We start from the raw sequence: 23022 nt of genomic DNA, 5'->3' as shown, positions 1-23022 counted from the left end.
GCTGCCATATGTAGAATACTTTTGGGTTGGAACTTGGAACATAAAAATATGGTAAAGATATTGTCACACACTTTTCTTTATATGTAATTTGAGTGATAGTTAGGTTAGGGGGTAATTGAACCATAGTGTCTTTACTGAAAATACCATTAGGTAAGAGATTCTTATTAAGTTACAAGGCTCTTGAAAATAGTTATATACTTTGATACTTAAAAATTGTGTAACCAAAAAAAGTCTCAATTGACAATGAAACAAAAAGTTATGACAAATTTTATTTAAGGGTCTTTATAATTATAAAAAATAATTCTATAAGATTGAGATTTTGTGCAATACTAGGGTTGAAATTCAAAGTTAAAAAGTTAACTTTTTATCTCGATGTTTGGAACTTTTTTTGATCTAAGTATTAAGGGTAAAAGTTATTTTTTTCAAAATTTCCCTGGTTAACAATTTATCTTATTGGCTTCATTCTCTAGTAATTGATTGGAGGTAGAGTCAACTTTCATTTTGAGATTATAGAGAATGTAATTAATAAAATTTCTAACTATATATACATATATATATATATTTTTTTTTTTTGGAGAAGAAAATCTAAAAAATCTGTCTATTAATCAAAACATTTCAGACAAAACATAAATTATAAATGTGATTGTAGATAATAATATGGTGCTTCAAATAATTCATATATCATGTAATGGAATTCAAATCTTTTATCGTACTTTTTCTACTCTATCCTATACTCCATCAATAAAAACTTTGACTCCATGTAATCTACACAAAAAGAATAGTAAGAAATATGGCATGATCTTTGTTTATTTTCACGTATAGGTGAACTGATCTATTCTCATAAAAATAAGCAATCGGCATCACTTTATTTATGTTTCTCAAAAAAAAAAAAAAAAAAAGCATCACTTTATTTATTATCATCACTTTCCTATAGCCGTTAATTGGGCCCATATTTTAATTGCAGTTAATATCCATTCATTAAATTTGTGGATTTGTCCTGTACAGATTTGCTAAAAAGGCAACTTTTTGAAAATTCAAAAAAAGAAAAAAGTAAAAAAAGAGAGAGAAAGAAAGAATCTTAAGCTTTAAGCTTCCAACGTCATAAAAAAAGATTAGGAGAATATAATTGGGCCGTCCCACTCAATCAAACAAAGCGAGCGTTACCGACGCAACGCGGGAACGGAAACCACTTCACTCTTTATTCACTATTCACTCTCTCTCTCTCTCTCTCTCTGTTCCATTCCAACTCCATCGTGCCGGCCTCAAAGTTTTTTTGGGCCTAAAAAAATAGAAAAGACTTGCTTTGACTTGCTCTCTCTTTCTCTGTCTCTTTGTTTTTTAAAATCTCTGTACTGGAATTTTTTTTTTTTTTTTTTTTTTTTGTTTCTCTGTTTGAAAGCTCCAGAATGAGTTGAGAGGTCATTTTTTGTTTTGTTTTTGGTTATACAAGTAGAGACTAGCGAGGAGAATAATGGCTTCGAAGTCGTCCAGACAATCTTATTCTCATAATCATAATAATGGATCTTCTTCTTCTTCTTCTACTTCTTCTTCTTCTTCTGCTCCTGCATCAAGAACTACTGTGGGCCATGCTCAACCGGCCCATAACAGTTCGGGTCGGCCCAAGCCTCCCTCCGCCACTTCAAGACGCTCTGTCACCCCTAATTCCCGAACTCAATCTTTTCACTCCGATCAAGGTCTCTCTCTCTCTCTCTCTCACACGCGCACACACACAAAATCAATATGCCTGGTTTATTTATTTTGAAACTTGAAGTGCTTGTTGACATTTAAATGATTTGATTTATTTCTTATATAGATTTTAGAACTGGGTTTAAGTTCTTTTTCCCTTTGAATTTCTGGGATGTCAGTTTACTATTATTATTATTATTATTTTTTTTTTCTTATTGTACTTATGTGGCTGCTTGGAGATGTAACTTAGTATTAATTTGAATAAATAAAATGCAGAATTGGTGAGGAAAATTTCGAAGTTCCTTACATTATTTGGCATCAGAAATACATATAGAAAAAAAGGTTTTGATTCAAGCTTGTGGGTCTTATTTTAGAGAACCACAGAATTTATCATTGGACAATAAATTTATGAATATGTTCATAAACAATATCCATTCTATGAGTTCATTTTCCCCTGGACCATGGTGAAACAATTAAAGAAATAATAATAATAACTAAGTATTATGAGTATGGAGTAACTATTTAGTTTTCCGAGAGTATAGTGACACTTTACTTCATCCTCTCACGTAATAGTAGATCCTGCTAATCAAATTCGTCGTGGGATCCACCATTTATGTGAGAGGAGGGAGTACTGCGTCACTGTACTCTGAGAGTACATAATAATTTTCCACGAGTATGACCTTGATGAAAGTATTGTTTTCAATGAAGTGAGCTGAATATAAGATTTTTTGGTGCGAAATGTTTTGTGATGTAGAATTAGTAAACATAACTTAGTCATGATGAATTTTTGTAAAACCCATCAATCATTGATGAATGTTCACAGACATCAAGAAGCGCTGCCTTGCCAACATGATTCATGAGCTACTTAATGTTCAAAATGAGGTAACTTTGTGGTTGTGGGGTCTGAAATCGGTGCTGAATTGCAATTAGTCTAATGGGGAAAAAAAACATTTATAGTTGCCTCTTTTGAGCATAATATTGCTTCATTGCATGAATTAAAAAGCATTGCCCTGCTACATAATGTGATTACTAAGAAAGATTTCTTATGAAGTTTTTGAGTTTTATCTTTACTGCAGAGCCCAGAAGGGTGAGAGTTGCTATCAGACTTCGACCAAGAAATGCTGAAGATCTTCTTTCAGATGCTGATTTTTCTGATTGTGTTGAGTTACAACCAGAGGTGATTTACATGTAACACTTAAAAGATTGAAACTGATATTAAATAGCTCTCCCCCTCTCCCCAAAAATGCATATGTTTTATATTTTGAACAAACACCAGCCACCAGAAGCTTGGGATTAATTGATTTTTTTTCCCCTTTTCTTTGTTATTTCCTCCCTGTAGCTGAAGCGGTTAAAGCTGAGTAAAAACAACTGGAGTTCTGAGTCTTATAGATTTGATGAAGTTTTTACAGAAACTGCCTCTCAAAAGCGTGTTTATGAAGTGGTTGCAAAACCTGTAGTTGAGGTAAAGTGAAATTGATCCTTTTTAACTAACATTTTTAAGAACTATTTTTATTAAAAATGCATCATATAGGGGAGTTCTTGTGCTGAAAACTACATTACAAAAGATTTTGCAATTAAATTTTTTTTAATTGGTATTGCAGAGGAATTACGAGCTCTCTATTGCTTTATGACTGTAACTTAGTGACAAATTTTAAATGCTCTTTGTGCATGGGTGTCAACTGTGTATGTGTATCTTTATGCGGTCTTTTGTCTCCCAATCCCGAAATTGGGTGTCAGATTCTATTCTGTCCATTCAAAATTTTGATTTTGTGTCATTTTGTAAACGGTCCAGGCACTAAAATTTTCTAGTTTCCCATTACCCTTACACCTAAAGAAAAAAAATTAAATTATGAAAGGACAATTTTGGGACCATTGCTAATTATATGATGTGTCAATGCATTAATTGAGTCAGCTTAGACATTGCATCTCTCCAACATGAGACACAGTTCGGGATAGAGGAATAATAATTTTAATTGGTCAATTCAAAGCTGAGGTTCACTTCCCTTTCTCTCATTGTCACAAAAGAAATTAATTTTGGATGGAATGGCATGTTAATTTTATACAGTCAATTTTGACATACTTTTGCAGAGTGTATTGAATGGATATAATGGGACAGTTATGGCTTACGGCCAAACAGGTACTGGCAAAACTTACACAGTTGGAAGACTGGGTAAAGAAGATGCATCTGAACGAGGTATTATGGTTAGAGCTCTTGAAGACATTATTGCCAGTACATCTCCTCCTTCTGATAGTGTAGAAGTCTCCTATTTGCAGGTATTGAATTGATGTAGTAAGACGTGCTTGTCTTGTGTTTATTTGGTGTCTCCACAAACTCAAGTTAGCCAGAAAATGGAAATGTTTTGAAATCCAACAAAAATTTTACTAAATCCTGGACAATTTTTAAGATTATGGACAAACATGAATCGTTTTAAAGACTTGAATTTGATAGAATTGAATAGATAGGGGCTTCTTAAATTTAGTTTCCAATGTGGTATAGAGAGAGATAGAGATTTAATGCACACCAGATGTTTGTGGAATCTGTTCTTTTAATTCAATTTAAGAAAATTACAATGGGTAATAGGTTTTTGGGTCAAAAGTTCCCCCTCCCCTCTCATTTTATGTGCCATCCATATCTTTGATTGTAAAATTAACTATGTTCATTGGACTTTTCATCATTTCCATTCTGCTGTTTACTTGTCATCAGACTGCAGAATTGTGCATGTTTAGTGTTCTCCTGGGTGGTCACCCTTTTATTATTTCTTGTTGTTGCTTTAGCTGTATATGGAATCCATACAAGATTTGCTTGCACCAGAAAAGACTAATATTCCTATTAATGAGGACCCAAAAACTGGTGAAGTGTCATTGCCTGGTGCTACTGTAGTTAGAGTTCAAGATCTCGATCATTTTCTACAGCTACTGCAAGTTGGTGAGGCAAACCGTCATGCAGCTAATACAAAGATGAACACGGAATCTTCTCGTAGTCATGCAATTCTCATGGTAGATATTTTCCAGGATTCTTATTTCTTTTTAATCATTGCCTAAAATTGTAAAGAATGTTTTCATGACATTTTTTTCCTATGACAATGAAAATCTCGAACCTTGCTTTTTACAGGTTCATATAAGAAGATCTATCCATGAAAAAGTAAATGACGAGATTAATTCTCAAGAGAAGGGTACTAAAAGTGATTTATTTGATGGCAACGGCATACCCATTGTCCGAAAAAGCAAGTTGCTGATTGTGGATCTAGCCGGATCTGAAAGGATAGACAAATCTGGTTTGTCTTTTATAGTATTCATTACAATTAAATTGATTCCTTTTTTTGTTTAACATTACCATTTATTTTTTTGATAGGTCATTTCTGTTGTCTTTTATTGTTAATCACTTTTTAGGGCTCAATAATTCTTGGCCTTAAATGATTTTTTTTGGGGCGATGTTTTCACCTATTTTATGGTGTTAGTTCCTACAGTATCTTGTATAGTAAAACATTATTATTAGTATTGTTATTGCTACTTTATTAATTTTTAGATTGGACAGTATAATTATGCATTGGGTATGAGTTGTGAAAAAAAAATGGAACTTTAAATTAAATGTTTTTGTAAATAGTAAATTATGGAAAGTGCAATCTTCTTGTTATAATTATTATCCTTGTGTTGCAGGAAGCGAAGGCCTATTGCTTGAAGAGGCTAAGTTTATTAACCTTTCTCTCAGTTCCCTTGGAAAATGTATAAATGCATTGGCTGAAAACAGCTCACATATACCTACTAGAGATTCTAAGCTGACAAGATTGCTTCGTGATTCATTCGGAGGTTATTATTTTTACGTTGTGCTATTTTTCTTGAATAAACTGAAATTTCTAGAATTTCAAACCTTTTTTCTGTATTGTTTAGCATCTAATGAGACCAAGAATTTCTATTTATCCTACTCCTTATCTTGATTTTACCAATGGGACTGTATCGTATGATTGCGTGAATATTCTTCTTTCTATAAATTCACATGGGCAACCCAGTGTGCTTTTTCTTTATCCTTTAAGTCATTTTATAGTACTTTCAAATGAAATATTTTAGATTTCTAGCTTGTGTGCCAACTAGTGAATTGTATATATCTGATCATATATAGAAATTATACTTATGCCTGAGTAAACCTTGTGCATTTTGTGGGTGATTGTTTGTTTGCATATTGTTGTGTTCGTGTTGCTTATTTTATTTTGATAAAATTTTTTGGTTGTTGTGATTTTAGTTTATTGAAATTCAACTTTAATTTTATTGAAACAGGCTCAGCAAGGACTTCGCTTATAGTAACAATCGGGCCATCTGCACGACACCATGCAGAGACTGCTAGCACAATAATGTTTGGGCAGCGGGTGTGTTGGATTAAGCTTTATAATGTAGAAATTCTGGATTTCTATCATAAATCTGTAGGCTATATCATGTGGTTGATCATCTACTAACCCCCCCCCCCCCTCCCCATTTTGTTATTGCTATGATAATTTCTCTTTTTATATATCATGTGGTTGATCATCTACTAACCCCCCCCCCCCCTCCCCATTTTGTTATTGCTATGATAATTTCTCTTTTTTAATTAGGAGTGCTAGAAGATTTGTGGGTGTGAAAGGTCTAATTTATATCTAAAAATTGTTGTTTGTCATATCCTTGTATGAGTGGATGATAGTGTTGGGTTTGTTTTCATTTTCAACCTTTTTAGATTTTATGGATCATGGTAATTTTAGAGCTTAGTTATTGGTGTATCTATGTGTACTTCTTGTGTACTTGGGTTATGCCCTTTTTGTCTTATTAATAAATTTACTTATCCGAAATATGGCCGATCCTAACTAATTTTTCGAGGATCCATAGTTGACCTCAAAATTTTGGGACTAAGGCTTTATGGTTGTTGTTATCCTAAATATAAGCATACACACACTTGATACACAACATGTATGGTTTTGTGTTGAACCTTGGTGCTGGCAGGTGCACTCCACACAAGTGATGTGTTGCAGGTTCAAGTTTAGTAATCAACCTTTCTAACACTGGGGGTGAAGGCTGCTTACCAACCATCACTCTTCAAATCTGTTAGAAATATGTGGTTAAATAATTAAATTTACTATATCTCAAATGCTTAAACTTTTGGAACAATTGGTGATTTAACATGGTATCAGAGCCTGAGATTCTGAGTTCGATCTTTGTCTCCTCCACTCTACCTCTCATTTAAATTCCCATGTGTTAGGCCTCACCTATTAAAAGGTAGTTTCGGCCCACATGTGAGGGGGAGTGTTAGAAATATGTGTTTAAATAATTAAATTTACCATATCAATTGGTAATTTAACAAGATCCACTGAAGCAAGAGCCTTGTGCACTGAGTACAATCTTTTTTATAACATTTATGGTTCTGGATTACAGTTTTAATATAAAAGCAGTCAATGCTCTGGTAATCTTTCTCTGGCATATCCCTTTTTGGACATCTGCATTACAATGGATGAAAAAGAAGTGAATGTATGCATTGAGTTTTTTTTCTTTTAATTTTTAAAATTCAAATAATATACATCTTTTGTCTTCTGTATAGAGTGTTTTCTTTTTTTCTTTTTAAAATTTATAAAATATGAAGTACATGGCATTTATCATCTGTATCAATTCTATGTGGCTTGTATTAGACAATAATATTGGAAAATATAATATATATTGGCATCTAATTTTAGTCAACTATGAAATTCTGCTGTCTTTCATGGTCTAGTTTTCACTAAAAAGCAAGTACTTTTTGATTGAATTAGAAAGGAAACAGTCTTTGCCTTAGATTTTAATATCTGTGACAGTGACACTCAGGAGTTAGTCCTCCCAGAGCTTCTAACCATGTATCAGAACTGATTAGTGAACCAAACCATTCCAAGTTGACTGCTGTTTTGTCCTAGAGTTTGCCTCAGTCTGCTAATCTTGGAGCAAACATCAGCCTAAAACATTAGCAAGGGTTTATTGACACTGACGTGTAGTGCAATGCTCAATGTTCCCATTTCAGATAAATCTTTATTACTTTTTTTCTCTTATTGTTCTTCAACCAAGTGCTCATACATTATGGCATTTAAAAGACATCAAGTGATAGTTTTCTTATGCACACTCTCATCTTTTACCTGATATGTCAGTTACAGGGTATTTTTTTTGTTTCATAGTTTTGATGCTTTCGCTCTAAATGTGGTTGAACAAAATAAAACTCATCAACTCTAATGGTAATTGAGTTTTTCGTATCAAGCCGATTAATTACTTGTTTCTTTCGCAGGCAATGAAAATAGTAAATATGGTAAAGCTTAAAGAAGAATTCGATTATGAAAGCTTATCTCGGAAGCTTGAGGGTCAAGTAGATTATCTTACTGCAGAAATTGAAAGGCAACAAAAGTTGAGAGATGATGGCAAATACAAATTGGAAAAACAGCTCAGAGAGTGTCATGATTCATTTGCTGAAGCAAGAAAAGTTCTAGTCACAAGGTCTGAGGTAGCTCTCTTTCCTGCTTGTGCATTGTTACATATTTTTGGGTTGGTATCTTCTTTGCAGATTTACTTCATTAAAACTGGTCTTTAATATCTAGTAATATGCTTACTTTCGCACATTCTAATCACCGAACTTGTTTATAATTATATCTAGTTATTAGTGCTGTGCCGAAATGTTTGTGCAGTAATCTCTTATGATTATTATTTTCTCATTAATATCTTGTACACACTTGTAGATTTTGGAAAAAGAAAATATCCATTTGGAATCAGAGATGAAAGGCATCTTAAGTGAATTGAACCATCAGAAAGATCTTAACAATTTGATGCAGGATAAAGTTGCAAAGCTAGAAATGAGTTTAAAACACAGTGAGGTATTCCCCCTCCCTCTTCCCTTTTATATATTTTGAGTTTAAGTTCGTTTCCTTATCTTCTTATTTTCTTTGTTTACTGATATTTATGTTCAATTTAACTGATGCCATGTAGTCTAACATTTCTATTAATCAACTTAATTTGAAATTGGTTATCTATTCTAGGGCACCTTTAATTGGATGATTGTACATATAAGAGTTGCTCTTCTCATGATTTTGGGTCTATGAAAAACAACTTCACTTGAGCTTGTTACTAAGACTATAGGCGAGTGGTCAGGCATTAACACATGGCCTCATTAATAGGTTTAATAAAAATATTACCAAATCAAGGGGATCCAATGACCTAAGTTTTCTTGTTTTTGTTGAAATTTCTGCTCTCTTCTCTCTTTTACACTTGCTGTGTACTAGATTGCCTCCATTTGTTAATTAAATTTCTCTTCCCTGTTAAAAGAATAATGCTATATCCCTCTTTCTTTTTTGTATGCTTGACTCTGACCTTTACACGCATTATTGGATAAGAAATATTAAGGTTTTTTTTTTTTTTTTTTTTTTTTGGGAAGAAATATTAAGTAGACTGTTAAGAGTGTTTTATGGTACAAATCACTGCTAAGGGTTTGACAGTAAAAATAATTCCTGATGTCAGATGTATATCATGAAGGAATGCACTACCTATTTGATCTAAAATATGTTATTTAAAATATAAAATAAACTACAAATGAAGACCTGTATGAGTTAGTTCAGGACAAAAGAATACTGTAGTCATTGTATGCTGAATTAATGCTAATGGGCTTGTACCACTAGAAGGGATCAAACCTATTTCTATGCAACATTAGCTGTCTTTTTTTTTTATTTACAGTGTTGTGATTGCAGAAAGGTGTATTAATTATCAATTTCTAGGAACAATGATCAGTTGCTTTGTTTGACTTTATTAGTGCTTTTTATATTTCTTTTGGGGAGGGGTTGTGTTTGGACTTTGGAGGCAGTTGATATTTGAGTATATTATGACTTATGCACATTTATTTAACCTGAGTGATATTGATGGCACCGGCTTAGACTTTAGCTGCCAATGCCTGCGTCAGAGCAGACAGCTGCAGCATGGAATTTACTGAGATTATAGGCTTGGTAATGTTCAGAACCCCAATTTTCTGGGTAAAGCTTTCTACTGTTATTGTTTTTGTTAGGGATGCCAATGTATAATATTATTTAGCTATTTGGTTTGCCATAAACTTTTTGATATCATTTGGTATGTTCACAAAGAATTCTGATCGTATGGGCATGAGTATTTACACTGCTGTTTGATTGTTAGTAGCAACACCAACTTGAAAATTCTACATATCAGAAAGTACTGGCTGATACCACTCAGATGTACGAGAAGAAAATGGCAGAGTTGATTAAACAGATAGAAGATGAGCGTGCTCACTCTGAAAGTGCTGAGGAACAATTAGCTCTGATGAAGAAGCTCCTGAGTGAGCATCAAAAGTCAATTCAGGTTTGTGATTGACCATTAAAAATGATGAATTCTATGCTCTGCCCTATCTACGCATTTGATCTTATATATTTCTGTTTTCTTCTTGTGGGATTTTTCATTTTTGGAAAACTTCACATATGGCTCATGCTTATGTGTTATTTTTTTGAACAAAATGTTTAAGGATTTCTTTTATGATTTGCTTCGACACTAGTGTGTTCTCATATAACGTTGTCTTACATGATGTTGCAATCTTGTGAAAAGTTTTAGAAACACAAGCAAAAATTCTAATGTTGTTTTATTGCAAGTAGAAACATCATATAGAAAATTCTACATATCAAAGGTCCTTGCTGACACCACTCAGATGTATGAAAATAAAATAGCAGAGCTAGTTAAGCAATTACCGGATGAACATGCCCGTTTTGAATGTCCAGAAGAACAATTATACTTGGCAAAGAAGTTTCTAAGTGATCATCAAAACTCAAAACAGGTTAATTTTATCTCTAACGACAAAATAGGATAGATGGAATATGGAATATTGCATGTTTCACTTTTAGGTTCAATTTTAGTCCTGCAATTGTTTTTGTTGTATCATGAGCTGTGATGCCATTTTCTCCTTGCTCCCTTCAAAAGCACAGCTTGTTTTCTATACATTTAAATCTGCCTTTAAAAAAAATCAAATAAACAAAACAATAGGGAAAAAAAAAAAGTAGAGGGAATTGTTTATCTATATAAAAGGCATTATTATAAGCATATTTTATGATCACAGAGATTTTCCCATTATTAGTTAAAAATTCTCTGTTAAAACACTTTATAACAAGACATCAATTTGATCACTTTGCAAGGCATGTCCCTTATTGTGAAATACAGGTTTCTTGGACTCATCTTTTTTGATATGTGAATTGGAACTTGCTAAGCAAAATTTTTGTATTCCATTGATCCTTTTTGACACCTTCCAGCTGGATGACTCATTTGTTTGTAATCGCTGTTAAACTCTGTCACCATAAGTTTCAAGGTTAAGGGTGACAACTGACAAGAGAATGGTTGGCAAGATAGATAATATGCCTACTCATGACAGTAGATTAAATGTTTTCTTTGTTAAAGCCTAAAGTTATTTGGAGCAATGTCCTGATTTCAGTAATCTTACTGTACACTTCTTATTGACAGATGTTATTTTTTCACTTATATTAATTCGTTGCTTCTTCTTCTTCTTCTTCTTTTTTTCCTTCAATGATGTAATTGATTAATGAGATTTCTCTTAAATTAGTAAATTCATTGCTATTTTGGTAAGGACCAATATGTCCATGCAGAAGACAACATATTGGGCACCATTGTTTATATGTTGATTTTACTTTGAGATAACCCTGTTGGGTACCTATTAAAAGTGCCAAACCCTAAGAACCCAGTCAGTGTCCCGTTTGTATCTCAGTGCTACTACTGTTATCTTGGAGAGGCAAATTCTTCCACAGTGCGACTATCCCTTCAACTATTCCTAGTGCTGATAATTCACCTTTTGTGAATCGTTCATTTTGGATTCTATACATCCATTTCTTAGTATTGTTATTTGTTTCAAAATCCAGGGGCAGAAACAGATTGATGAACTTGCGTTGAAGTTACAAGAAATGTATCAGCTACATGAAAATACTTTAAGTGAACTACAATCCCTGAAATCAGAAAATAAAGATCTATTACTACAGAAGGTATGGTTGACATACCAATTCAGATGGATTTGGTTTAAATTCTCTTCCTTCAAAGTGTAGATCGACTTGGTTTTTCTGGATTGTAATAATGTAAAACTTATTATTTATGTTATGAGTTTTATGTTTGAACTGAAATGTAAATATTACTAATCACTTTTATTTCTTTGTAAAAAGGCAAAACTAAATGAAGAACTTCACTCTATGAGGCAAAGGCTTTTAGAACAGGAGAAACAAAGGAAGGGTATTGAAAATGAGCTGATTAAACTAAAGAGGGCTGTACCTGAAAATGAGAATGACTTTGAGGTAATTTGTTTCATGCATCCTCGTTATCAAAATATTTTAATTGTATTTTAGGCCTCACATTTGAATGTTCTACAGGACAAGAAATCTTATATGAAGGAAGAATTAAGTAAAGGATCTTCAGAATTTGGGAACCGAATGGGTTCATACAGGTCAAATCCATTAAGAGAGAATATCTCTGGTCAGAGGGCCACAATTGCAAAGATATGTGAAGAAGGCAAGATTTCATCAGTGATAGGGCCAAATAAAGTTTGCTTAATTCTTTTGTTTTTCTTCCCTGTTGTGACTTCTGTAGATACTATGATTTACAAGTTGTTTGGACTTCACAATACAGTTGGGCTTCAAAAGATTTTAGAATTGTTGACATCTGAAGACTCAGACGTCCAAGTTCATGCTGTGAAGGTGGTAGCCAATCTTGCTGCTGAAGGTGCACTTCATTTGCCTATAATTTCTACATGTCTCAAATGATGCTGACCAATTTGTTTTCACAATAGAGTTCTGTGAAACCTGTTTCTTTTTAAATCCTTCCCTCTTCATTTGTATATTGGTCAGTACTTCTGTAGTGGCATTCTTTCCCTAACTTTTATCTTTTCACTTTATAGATTTTGAAGATTTCAGTCACTTGATCAAAAGCAAAAATTTAGAGGAAAAAAAAAAAGGATTAAGAAAATAGCCTTCCCTGTACTAAACTTGTGTTACAAAAATGAAAAGACTTTGAAATTCACATACTGAAAATGTTTGTCCCATACACTCAAGAGTATACGTATAAGGTTTTTTTTTTCTTTTTTTTTGGGAGATAAAATACATTAATATGTATAATTTGTTTGATAAGGAACAAAACAAGTAGAACATTTATATTTAGATAATCTGTGAAGATTAAGAACTGATTAATTTGCCTCAATCTAGGTCTAGTTTTTGGTTGGATCCAGTCATTGCACTAAATAGAAGCTGCCCAGTTTTGTTACCCCATCTCATTATGAATTTTCTACTGTTCTAAATATTAAACTATCATAGTGGTTTTTCAGCTTACCATGACCACTATATACAGTTACTTTGAGCTCTACATAAAACTTATCATAAGCTTATATAAAAAGTTAATTAAAGATATCAATTATTTATATTAAAACACTGTATTCTTTAAATGAATTAGACAAGGTTATATTGTATCAAATTTTGGTTCACTGAAACTCTTATGATGGATGAATGAAAATATAAGAAAATATAGGATTTGAAATGAAGAATTGCTTAATGCTAGGGGTGGCTCCTATTGATGAAAAGATGAAAAAGAATTGTTTGAGATGGTTTGGTCATGTATAGAAAAGAGCGATTCTGAGACATAGATTGTCTATAACAATAACAATAACGATAACAAGATTTATGCTGATTGAATATAAATTAGGATAAAAGTATAGAATGAGGTTTGAGGCATAGATACTTTAGATTAGGAACTATCACCAATTGGACTACCAACTTAAAGATAAATATGAATTGTTTTGTCCTTTATTGAGGCATTGGGTTCGTCGAGTAAATTCCTCCTATACATTTTATTCTCCTTTATAGGTATAATTGTGTAGTTATATAAAAAAATTGTTTATCTCTATTACCCTCCAATGAATAAAAAAAGAGTGTTGTGGCACAACTAAGTAATATATGACATATTTATACATAAATTTATAATGGTTCTTAGTAGCAAAAAAATGAGTTAGTCATATGACATTAAGATAGGATTTCTCTTTCAAGAAGGTAGTCATAAGTAACAATCAATTTTAGTAACACAACATATGGAATGAAAAGTCCATAATTAATAAAATATCGTCAAGCTTACAAGCATCCCTCTAATTTGGACTAGGGAAGCGTCTATTATATATAAGTGTATAAAAAAACAATTACCACACATTTAGCTCCATGGTTGATAGTTGGTTGGCGTTGACGATCTCTTTTCTAGGCAGTGGATTAACCATTTCTTGGCATTTGGCTAATTAAGGATGTATCCCTTACTGATATTACCAAAATAGGACATTGCACTTGCATGTATTGATAAATTATTAGTAACATAAGTTTTATTAAAAATAAAAATTGAACTTGAAAATAGTCCCCAAAAAAAAAAAAAAAAAAAAAAAAAAAAAGGAAAAAGAAAAAAAGAAGAAAAGAAAAGAAAAAGAAAACACCATTTATATGAAATTGATAAAATTGATAGCCAAGAAAGACTTGTTGAAACAACATGTAAAATTCAATAGTTTTTTTTTTTTTTTTTTCCCTTTAGATCCGAAAAAACTCTCTAAAATCTGTCTTGTTTACATGTGTGACATTCCCATCCACTATTTTTGCAAACAACCTTCTAGACAAAAGAAGATATTAGTATAATCAAGATACACACAAAGAATTTTATCAAAAAAAAAAAAGATACACACAAAGAAAGACATACTACAACAACAACAACAAATCAAGCTTAGTCCCAAAATTTTGGGGTCGGGTATGGATTCTCTACATATTAGTTAAGGTTGGCCATTGAATTCTTTGCTTCCATTCTACTATATCTCAAAATTTAGTTATTCTTCTATGAAACAAAGATATACTACGAAAAATAAATAAATAATAATAATAACAACAACAATAAGAAGAAATACAATAACAATAACGATAACAATAGCAGTAGCAATAACAATAACAATAACAAAAACAATACGTATAACAATAATAATAACACTATCAAAAAACTGGTTTATAGTGGCTGAAATCATCACTACCGCAAGATGGGTCTACACCAACTATTTTGAAAACTTCTGCTAAAGGCCTACCCTAGCCTTTCCTGCATTATGTGCAGGAAAGTTTTATCTAAATGTGATAAATATATACACACTATAACTAATAAAATAATTTTTCTATTATCAATAAAAAAAACAAAACACTCTTTATCAAGAACTCAAAAGGAGCCAAGAGCCTTGTAGTTTAGCTGCTTCATTTGATCGTATTACTATACTCTCATTATTATTCATGTGTAAGCTTTTTGAGAGCATGTTGTGGAATAATTTGGTGCTCTAACTTTTATCAAAAATAGAAATTTTACCTCCTCTAGTAGAACAATGCAACATATCAGTATGAAATTCTTTTTTTGACATATTAGTACCGATATCATTATTAAGAGGGGGAAATTGGTCTTTAGATATTTTTGTGGTCACAACACCATCTTATTTAAATAGTACATATACAGATATTCAAATTTTTATTTGTTGTAATCATGTCGCCTCTGCCTAGTACTTTTTACAAACTGATCATCCTCTATATGTCTTAAATGGCTTAAAGAGATAGCATATATAAGTAAATTCACTTATATTAGATAATTAAAAATAACTTAGAATAAAAGATTCAAATAGCATAAACAAAGCATCATGATTTTTGAAGTTATTCCGTAAGAAATTACTTCTACTATATGCCCAATAAATCATTTTCATATGCCCATCCAACACACAAATTCTATTAAATTGCAAGTGAGGAGGTAATAAAGATTATGACTTCGGATATATTAGAATGATGGAAAAGAATACGTGGGACTGACCTAATTAGTTTATTAAGGATCTATGGTTGACCCCAAAATTTTAGGATTAATATTTGTTTGTTGTTGTTGTCCAGGTTGAACTCAAAAATGAAATCCTGAAAGTCTAAACATACACAAGAACATTCATCTCAAAGGATTAAACGTCCTTTAAGACTCTGACAAGTTGCCAAATCTCAAAAAATCTCCATTTTCACATGAAATCTATAAATTTGGAACAATTTTAGTAAGAATCTACATGCATGCATACATATGTACACATAAATAGATAACTTATACATACGAAGACGGGACCCTCAAACATAGGTAACTTGTTCATATCTCCATTTACAAACTTAAAAGCAGTTGAAGATGTTTTTGTATTTGGGTCTATTTTATGTTCAAGAGCAACTTCTCTTTGTATTTCTCGGTTACACATAAGCTTGGTCATTTCTTCATGTTTTAGGTGCCTCACTTTTTAAATAGCCATGTGCTTTTGTTTGGTTGATTTCAAAATATTCATAGCCAATGGCAGAAGATTATATGTCCCTTCTATATAACATCTAGTTTTGGTGTCATAGAACAACTCCTTTAGTTAATACTTAATATGCCTCTTTTCTACTTCAGGTGTCATTGCTATGTTTCTTTTTTCTGAGTGAAGAGTTGGTGAGTAGGAGAATTGTTGTTATGAATACTGACTAATGTTTCAATTACTTTCAGATATTAATCAGAAAAGGATTGTGGAGGAAGGGGGTTTAGATGCTTTGCTTATGCTGTTGCGATCATCGGAAAATACTACTATTCTTAGAGTGGCTTCTGGAGCTATTGCCAATTTGGCAATGAATGGTAACTTTGCAGTCTTTTCTGGTTTTATTACAAATTAGATACTTCGCTTATGAATATGTTAGTAAAATAGCGTGTTTGTGAATGACACTAGTTAGTGTGTGTTTGGCTACAGATTAAAAAGCCAGCTTATTTTACTATTCAGCTTATTTTTACTCCTATTCATGGGTCCCACTACACTTTTTGATACTATTTATGGGTCTCACTGTACTATTTCATCTAACTTTTACCTTTATCTATAGTACTTTCAGCAAAATGTTTTCAGTTTCAGCAAAATAAGCGAATTTCAAACAGGCCCTTAATCTAATGTTTGGGCATTGAGTATAAGTGTTACTGTATTTGTAATTATGAATATGCAGAATATGTTTGTTGTTGTTACTCTGCAATAAATTTATTTTTGGAGACATCTTATTAAGTATCTGTTCTTATTAGTTTAATTCATTTTTGTTGACATCTTTTTTAAGAGATCTAGGAGCATCCAGAATTTCTTGCTGTACATGCTGTAATTATCAACCAATAATCTGATTGTTGGTGAAAGTCCAGAATATTACATATAATTTCTTATCCTAGAAAGATCCCAATTGTTGGTATGAGTAACTGTTTTTTTTTTTTTAATTTGTATTTCTGTCCTAAGAGTTTCAAGGAGTCCTAATGCTTCCAGCAGTTATCATGGTAAAAACCAGGTCATTCTCATGCCTAAATTGACATTGAGATACATCTAGGAGAAAAAATATTGAGATTCCTTCATGTTCTTCCATATAGATACAAAAGTGTTTCTAAAATTTCAGTTTATGTAATGATCAAGGTCCTCAAAAGGCCTTTGAACCCAAAAACTTTGTACAGGATCCCCATTTGTCCTTGTTTCTTGAACTTAGAATGTAATGATGAATTCAGGTTACTTGGTGAATTTAAGAAGAATTTCAAGATCAATTTAAAACATTACTGGCTCAAAAAATTCACACTTAAAATTAATGTAGAGTTTAACTTTTTTTTTTAATAGGTAATCAAAGTTCTATTGAATAAAAAGTACAATATGTTATTGACTGATGGAATCAGTTGCCTTGACTTAGACTCTGTTAATGTAACTCTTGTATCTTATTAACAGGTTGCAATTGACTTTGTGGCAAGTAGCTTCTTAGTTCTTTGGATGATGCTCCACTAACAGCTCCTTCATCACAATTGGAGTTTACTGTTCTCACTTTAAATATAATGGGAAATGATTGCATCCTCATTGTTCCTCAATTGTAACACAAATTACTATGATCATCTGAGCTTCATGACTAAATATTCATTTAAGATGCTTTTATATCACATGTACCTTTTTTGTTTTTTTTAATCTTCTCAGAGATGAATCAAGCCTTAATAATGGACAAAGGCGGTGCTCTTCTACTAGCAAAGACAGCATCTAAAACAGAAGATCCACAAACTTTACGAATGGTTGCGGGTGCACTTGCTAATTTATGTGGAAATGGTGAGCTGATGGTGATTTTGCAGCCCTTAGTTGAAAAATATAGTGAATTAGTAGTTTGATTTATGGATTGTTTATAATGACAAAATTTTAAATACTGAATTTATTTTATTCCACCATTGCTGCCATTACTTAGCATCAATATTTCTTTGCTAAAAGTATCAATGTATGGTTGATCCATTAATGTTTCTGACATGTCTCCCATCATACAAATGAAATTTCTTCTTGTTGAGGGTTTTGTGAACACCAGAGATCATACATGGGATGGAAGATATACTTGTATTTTGATGCAAAGGCTCTTGTTTGCTAACAGAAAAGCTACTCACGGTGTTGAAAGAAGATGGAGGCATCAAGGCACTACTGGGAATGGTTAGATCTGGGAGCAGTGATGTCATTGCACAGGTGGCTAGAGGACTGGCTAACTTCGCAAAATGCGAATCCCGAGGAGTAATTCAAGGTTTATATCTGTTGTCCTTTTGTATGTAGCACACAAAATCACACAAGTCATCTTTACTTTTAATGAAGCAGAAAGGCTTTACTTTTTCAGGACATAGAATAGGCCGTTCACTTCTAATAGATGATGGTGCACTTACATGGTTGATTGCCAACTCCAATACTAATTCAGCTTCAACCCGACGCCATGTTGAGCTTGCTCTTTGCCTTTTGGCACAAAACGGTAAGATGTTGACCACAATTCGTCATTATTTTGGTTTGGAATGTCTAGGACATTTGGAGTTCAAATTACAGGTAATATTATGCAAGTATATGTGTTTTGGAGAAAAAATTGAATAACAATCTTTGGTAAGAGAGAAGCAGGTGTATGACAAATGTGTCTGCCACATCTGATATCAAAANTCCTTGCATCAGCTTATGTTCAGGAGTTTAATTGGCTCGTTTGCTCTATGCACATATTAATACGGTACAGTTGTTCTACTTGACATCAACTTACTTCTTGTCTGTTTTTTTTTTTGGGCATTGGTGTGTTGACCACAATTATTATTTTGGTTTGGAATGTCTAGGACATTTGGAGTTCAAATTACAGGATATATTTGCAAGTATATGTGTTTTGGAGAAAAAATTGAATAACAATCTTTGGTAAGAGAGAAGCAGGTGTATGACAAATGTGTCTGCCCATCTGATATCAAAATCAGACCTTTATTTATTTTTAAATTTAATTTCTCTTCAAAGAATAGAGGTCAACCTCTTCAAAAAAATGTGGGTTAGGCATACTCTAATTACCCTCCTAGATTCTGTAATAGTGAGAGTGTTTGGCATTGTGTATGACCTTAATTATTTCAAATGATGAAGTAATAAGAGACTTCTTTTACTCTCTGTTTACACACAATACATACTGTTTTTTCCAATTCAAACATTCATACCTTTGCACTGTTTAAATCTTTGCATCCAGTGACTCAAATATAGGTACTGGTTTCCAATTCAAACTTTCATAGCTCTACACCGGTTAAATCTTTCATTAAGGGACTTCAAATACAGTTAATTACAAACATGTGCCCCAAACATATAATTTTTGGTGCATATGTCCTGTACATGATGGATTCTCTCTGTCTGCATCGTTCAGTCAATATCTCCTTTATTCATATGTTACTTACATGATTCAACTTATCAAAAAAGAAGGTGCCCATTACACGATTGTGAAATTCTTATTTGTGTGATAGCAAATTTTTTTGTGTGCAGTAAATTACCTTAAAGATGCACAACCGGGATATACATTTACATTTTATCGATAATTTGCTTTTCTTTTTCTTTTTTTTTTTTTTTTTTTTTTTTTTCTATTACCCTTAAAAAGAATTCTTGAGAGGTCACTTCATGCACTAAATGCAGTAAGGGTAGGGTTTTTTTTTTTTTTTTTTTTTTAATTAAATTTTTTAATAAATGCTGTAAGGGTACTATCATATCTGAGCTGACCCTCCATGACTACTTAGGTGAGACCAACACTTTTAATGACCCTCTATAAGAGTAAGAATTATCAAGTATTGGCATTGCTTTGATTTGAATTTTCTTAAAGCACAATGTGGTTCTGTTCCTTATGGAGGGTTTGTTGTAGACATTATTGAGATCCTTTCAGGTTAACACAACATGATTAACTGGTGTTTTACAGAGGAAAATGCCAAGGACATCATATCTGGTGGAGGGATAAAAGTGCTTATACAAATATCGGCGGAATCCAGTAGAGAAGATATCCGCAACTTGGCAAAGAAGATGCTCAGATTGAATCCTTCACTTCAAGCTGATATGCATGCACGATAGTAGTAAAACTGTACAGAACTGCAACCTTGCAATCTTATTGTACTAATTAAATTATGTATATATGATACAGAACTGAGTGTAGACTCAAACTGAATCCTGTAATAGCGAATGTTTTTCTGACTCTGATCTCACTGCAAACCTTGTAAGAAAATGCTTAGTTACTGGACAGTTGTTTCCAAACCAATTTGGTTTTAAATCTCCTCAAACCCAATTGTGTGAAGATACACAATACCATCCATCTTAATATATAAACAAAACAAGTTACATGACTAACTTAAAAAGGTCATTTGATCAGATATACAAACCGAATATCCCCCAACTCCCCATATTTCAAAGCCAAAATTTTATTTTTCCCTAAAGTATCATCAACCTTCAATCATCAATTATTTGATTTTGTTAATTATCTGTCGAAGAACCAAATTAATTTTTCCGTGAATAGAATTATGAAATACATTTCCTTCTCGGTTTCTTGCAATTCCCGCATGTAGCCCAATCCTTAGAGATTAGCGAGGACTTAGCCTAGGCTTTTATTATGATAGGGCTCAAGCTAGAATTATGAGAGAGAATAGAAATCCAGCACAACGGAGTTTTAAGATCAAATGATCGACCATTTTCACTTATATTAATTCGTTGCTTCTTCTTCCTTTAATCATGTAATTGATTAATGAGAATTCTCTTAAATTAGCAATTCATTGCTATTTCGGTAAGGACCAATATGTCCATGCCGAAGACAACATAATGGGCACCATTGTTCATATGTTGATTTTACTTTGAGATAACCCTGTTGGACACTCTTTACTGATAAATTACCAATTGTTTCAAAAGTTTAAACTATTAGAAAATGATGGATTTAATCATGTAATCATAACTTTAACACTTACAAGTGCCAAACGTTAAGAACCCAGTTAGTGTCACTCTTGTATCTCAATGCTACTACCAAACCATCAGTTAAATCGTAAAACCATGAACCAAAGCATTATCTAGAATAGTTTGGTGTAAAATACCAAATATGCAATGACCCATTATCAAACTGGGTAAACCGACGGATTTCACAGGTTAATCTTTTTAACCCGCAGATAAAACAAAAAAAAAAAATACCAATTGGCCTGCATAGAACACAAGTGATCACAGCGATAACATCTAATTGATTTTAATCATCAGTTGTATTTGGAGATTCAAATAGTTTTGTTATGCTCTAGGATTTATTGATTAAACTAAAAATTTATTTTGAATTTCTATGAGATATGTTGTTTCAAGATTTTTAGACTATATAACTAGCTTATTAGATGATTTATGTGAATGACGTGTTTTTTTTTTTTTTTTAAATACTCCCTAACTTTTTGTCATATGATGTAATTTTTTATTGTTATAATTTATTAATTTACCTAAGTGGAATATTTTTATTTTATTTTAGTTGCCATTTATAATTATAAAATATATTATTTAATTAATTAATAAACTTACAATTCAACCAATGAATCAATGAACCAATTTTTTAGCTGGTCAACCTCTAGTACGGTTTTTATAACCATGTAATTCTTGGTATTGTTATTTGTTTCAAAATCCAGGGGCAGAAAGAGATTGATGAACTTGCATTGAAGTTACAAGAAATGTATCAGCTACATGAAAATACTTTTTAAGTGAACTCCAATCCCTGAAATTAGAAAATGGAGATCTATTACTACAGAAGGTATGGTTGACACACCAATTCAGATGGGTTTGGTTTAAGTTCTCTTCCTTCAAAGTGTAGATCGACTTGGTTTTTCTGGATTTTAGTCATGTAAAACTTATTATTTATGTTATGACTTTTATGTTTGAGCTGAAATGTAAATATTACTAATCACTTTTATTTCTTTGTATAAAGGCAAAACTAAATGAAGAACTTCACTCTGTGAGGCAACGACTTTCAGAACGAGAGAAACAAATGAAGAGTATTGAAAATAAGCTGATTAAACTAAAGAGGGCTGTACCTGAAAAGGAGAATGACTTTGAGGTAAGTCGTTTCATGCATCCTCATTAACAAAATATTCTATTTGAATTTTAGGCCTCACATTTTGAATGTTCTACAGGACAAGAAATCTTATATGAAGGAAGAATTAATCAAAGGATCTTCAGAATTTGGGAACCGAATGGGTTCATACAGGTCAAATCCAATAAGAGAGAATATCTCTGGCCAGAGGGCCACAATTGCAAAGATATGTGAAGAAGGCAAGATTTCATCAGTGATAAGGCCAAATAAAGTTTGCTTAATTCTTTTGTTTTTCTTCCCTGTTGTGACTTCTATAGATACTATGATTTACAAGTTGTTTTGACTTCACAATACAATTGGGCTTCAAAAAATTTTACAATTGTTGACATCTGAAGAGACGTCCAAGTTCATGCTGTGAAGGTGGTAGCCAATCTTGCTGCTGAAGGTGCACTTCATTTGCCTGTAATTTCTTTACGTCTGAAATGATGCTGACCAATTTGTTTTCACAATAATCTGATAGTTGATTTATAGTGTCCTGTGAAACCTGTTTCTTTTTTTTATCCTTCCCTCTTCATTTGGATATTGGTTAGTACTTCTGTAGTGGCATTCTTTCCCTAACTTTTATCTTTTCACTTTATAGATTTTGATGATTTCAGTCACTTGATCAAAAGCAAAAATTTAAAGGAAAAAAAAAAGGATAAAGAAAATAGCCTTCCCTGTACTAAACTTGTGCTGCAAAATGAGAAGACTTTAAAATTCACATACTGTAAACGTTAATCCCATACACTCAAGAGTGTGTGTGTGTATATATATATATATATTTGGAGATAAAATGTATCAAAAACTGAATTTGGTAAAAATGATTTCTCAATCTTATTAATTATTAAGAATAGAGTTTATATACAATATGATCTAGCTCCAAAACAAAGAAACTAACTTAACCAACTTGAAA

At 32.3% G+C, this 23022-nt stretch overlaps 1 protein-coding gene and 1 long non-coding RNA gene across 4 annotated transcripts; both read left to right on the top strand.

The window, feature by feature from the left end:
• Nucleotides 1–1121: 1121 nt before the first annotated feature.
• LOC112023716 (kinesin-like protein KIN-UC) lies at nt 1122–20285 on the top strand. 3 transcript variants are annotated; one of them, XM_024056340.2, is made up of 20 exons: nt 1123–1694; nt 2763–2863; nt 3026–3148; nt 3775–3960; nt 4462–4683; nt 4799–4961; nt 5344–5493; nt 5959–6047; nt 7949–8161; nt 8394–8528; nt 9865–10014; nt 11571–11690; nt 11865–11993; nt 12069–12207; nt 12325–12417; nt 16243–16368; nt 17711–17836; nt 18147–18290; nt 18381–18509; nt 19953–20285. In XM_024056340.2, exons 1-20 carry the CDS (start codon nt 1472–1474, stop codon nt 20099–20101), a joined length of 2910 nt encoding a protein of 969 aa, XP_023912108.2. In that variant the 5' UTR covers nt 1123–1471; the 3' UTR covers nt 20102–20285. The 3 variants fall into 3 exon arrangements, 2 of the variants coding, with proteins under 2 accessions (XP_023912108.2, XP_023912107.2); XM_024056339.2 differs by having other exon boundaries at nt 1124–1694; nt 9835–10014; XR_010631089.1 differs by lacking the exons at nt 18147–18290; nt 18381–18509; nt 19953–20285 and adding an exon at nt 17471–17609 and having other exon boundaries at nt 1122–1694; nt 9835–10014; nt 17711–17788.
• A 1390-nt stretch (nt 20286–21675) lies between these two features.
• Nucleotides 21676–22551, top strand: LOC136069882 (uncharacterized). Its single transcript, XR_010631079.1, has 3 exons — nt 21676–21791; nt 21966–22094; nt 22171–22551. It is a non-coding gene; the product is annotated as an uncharacterized LOC136069882 (long non-coding RNA).
• Nucleotides 22552–23022: the final 471 nt, after the last annotated feature.

The sequence above is a fragment of the Quercus suber genome, unplaced genomic scaffold, assembly GCF_002906115.3.
Source record: "Quercus suber isolate HL8 unplaced genomic scaffold, Cork oak 2.0 scaffold_195, whole genome shotgun sequence".
NCBI lineage: Eukaryota > Viridiplantae > Streptophyta > Magnoliopsida > Fagales > Fagaceae > Quercus > Quercus suber.
The sequence above is the reverse complement of the archived record's forward strand: the minus strand, read 5'-3'. Positions and strand labels throughout refer to the sequence as shown.

Excerpts from the sequence above, each read along its gene's own strand:
- LOC112023716 (XM_024056339.2), top strand. The coding sequence starts at position 1,472 with ATGGCTTCGAAGTCGTCCAGACAATCTTATTCTCATAATCATAATAAT. Across the intron at positions 8,162-8,393 it reads TTCTAGTCACAAGGTCTGAG|ATTTTGGAAAAAGAAAATAT; the intron begins GTAGCTCTCTTT and ends ACACACTTGTAG. Across the intron at positions 10,015-11,570 it reads AGCATCAAAAGTCAATTCAG|GGGCAGAAACAGATTGATGA; the intron begins GTTTGTGATTGA and ends TTCAAAATCCAG.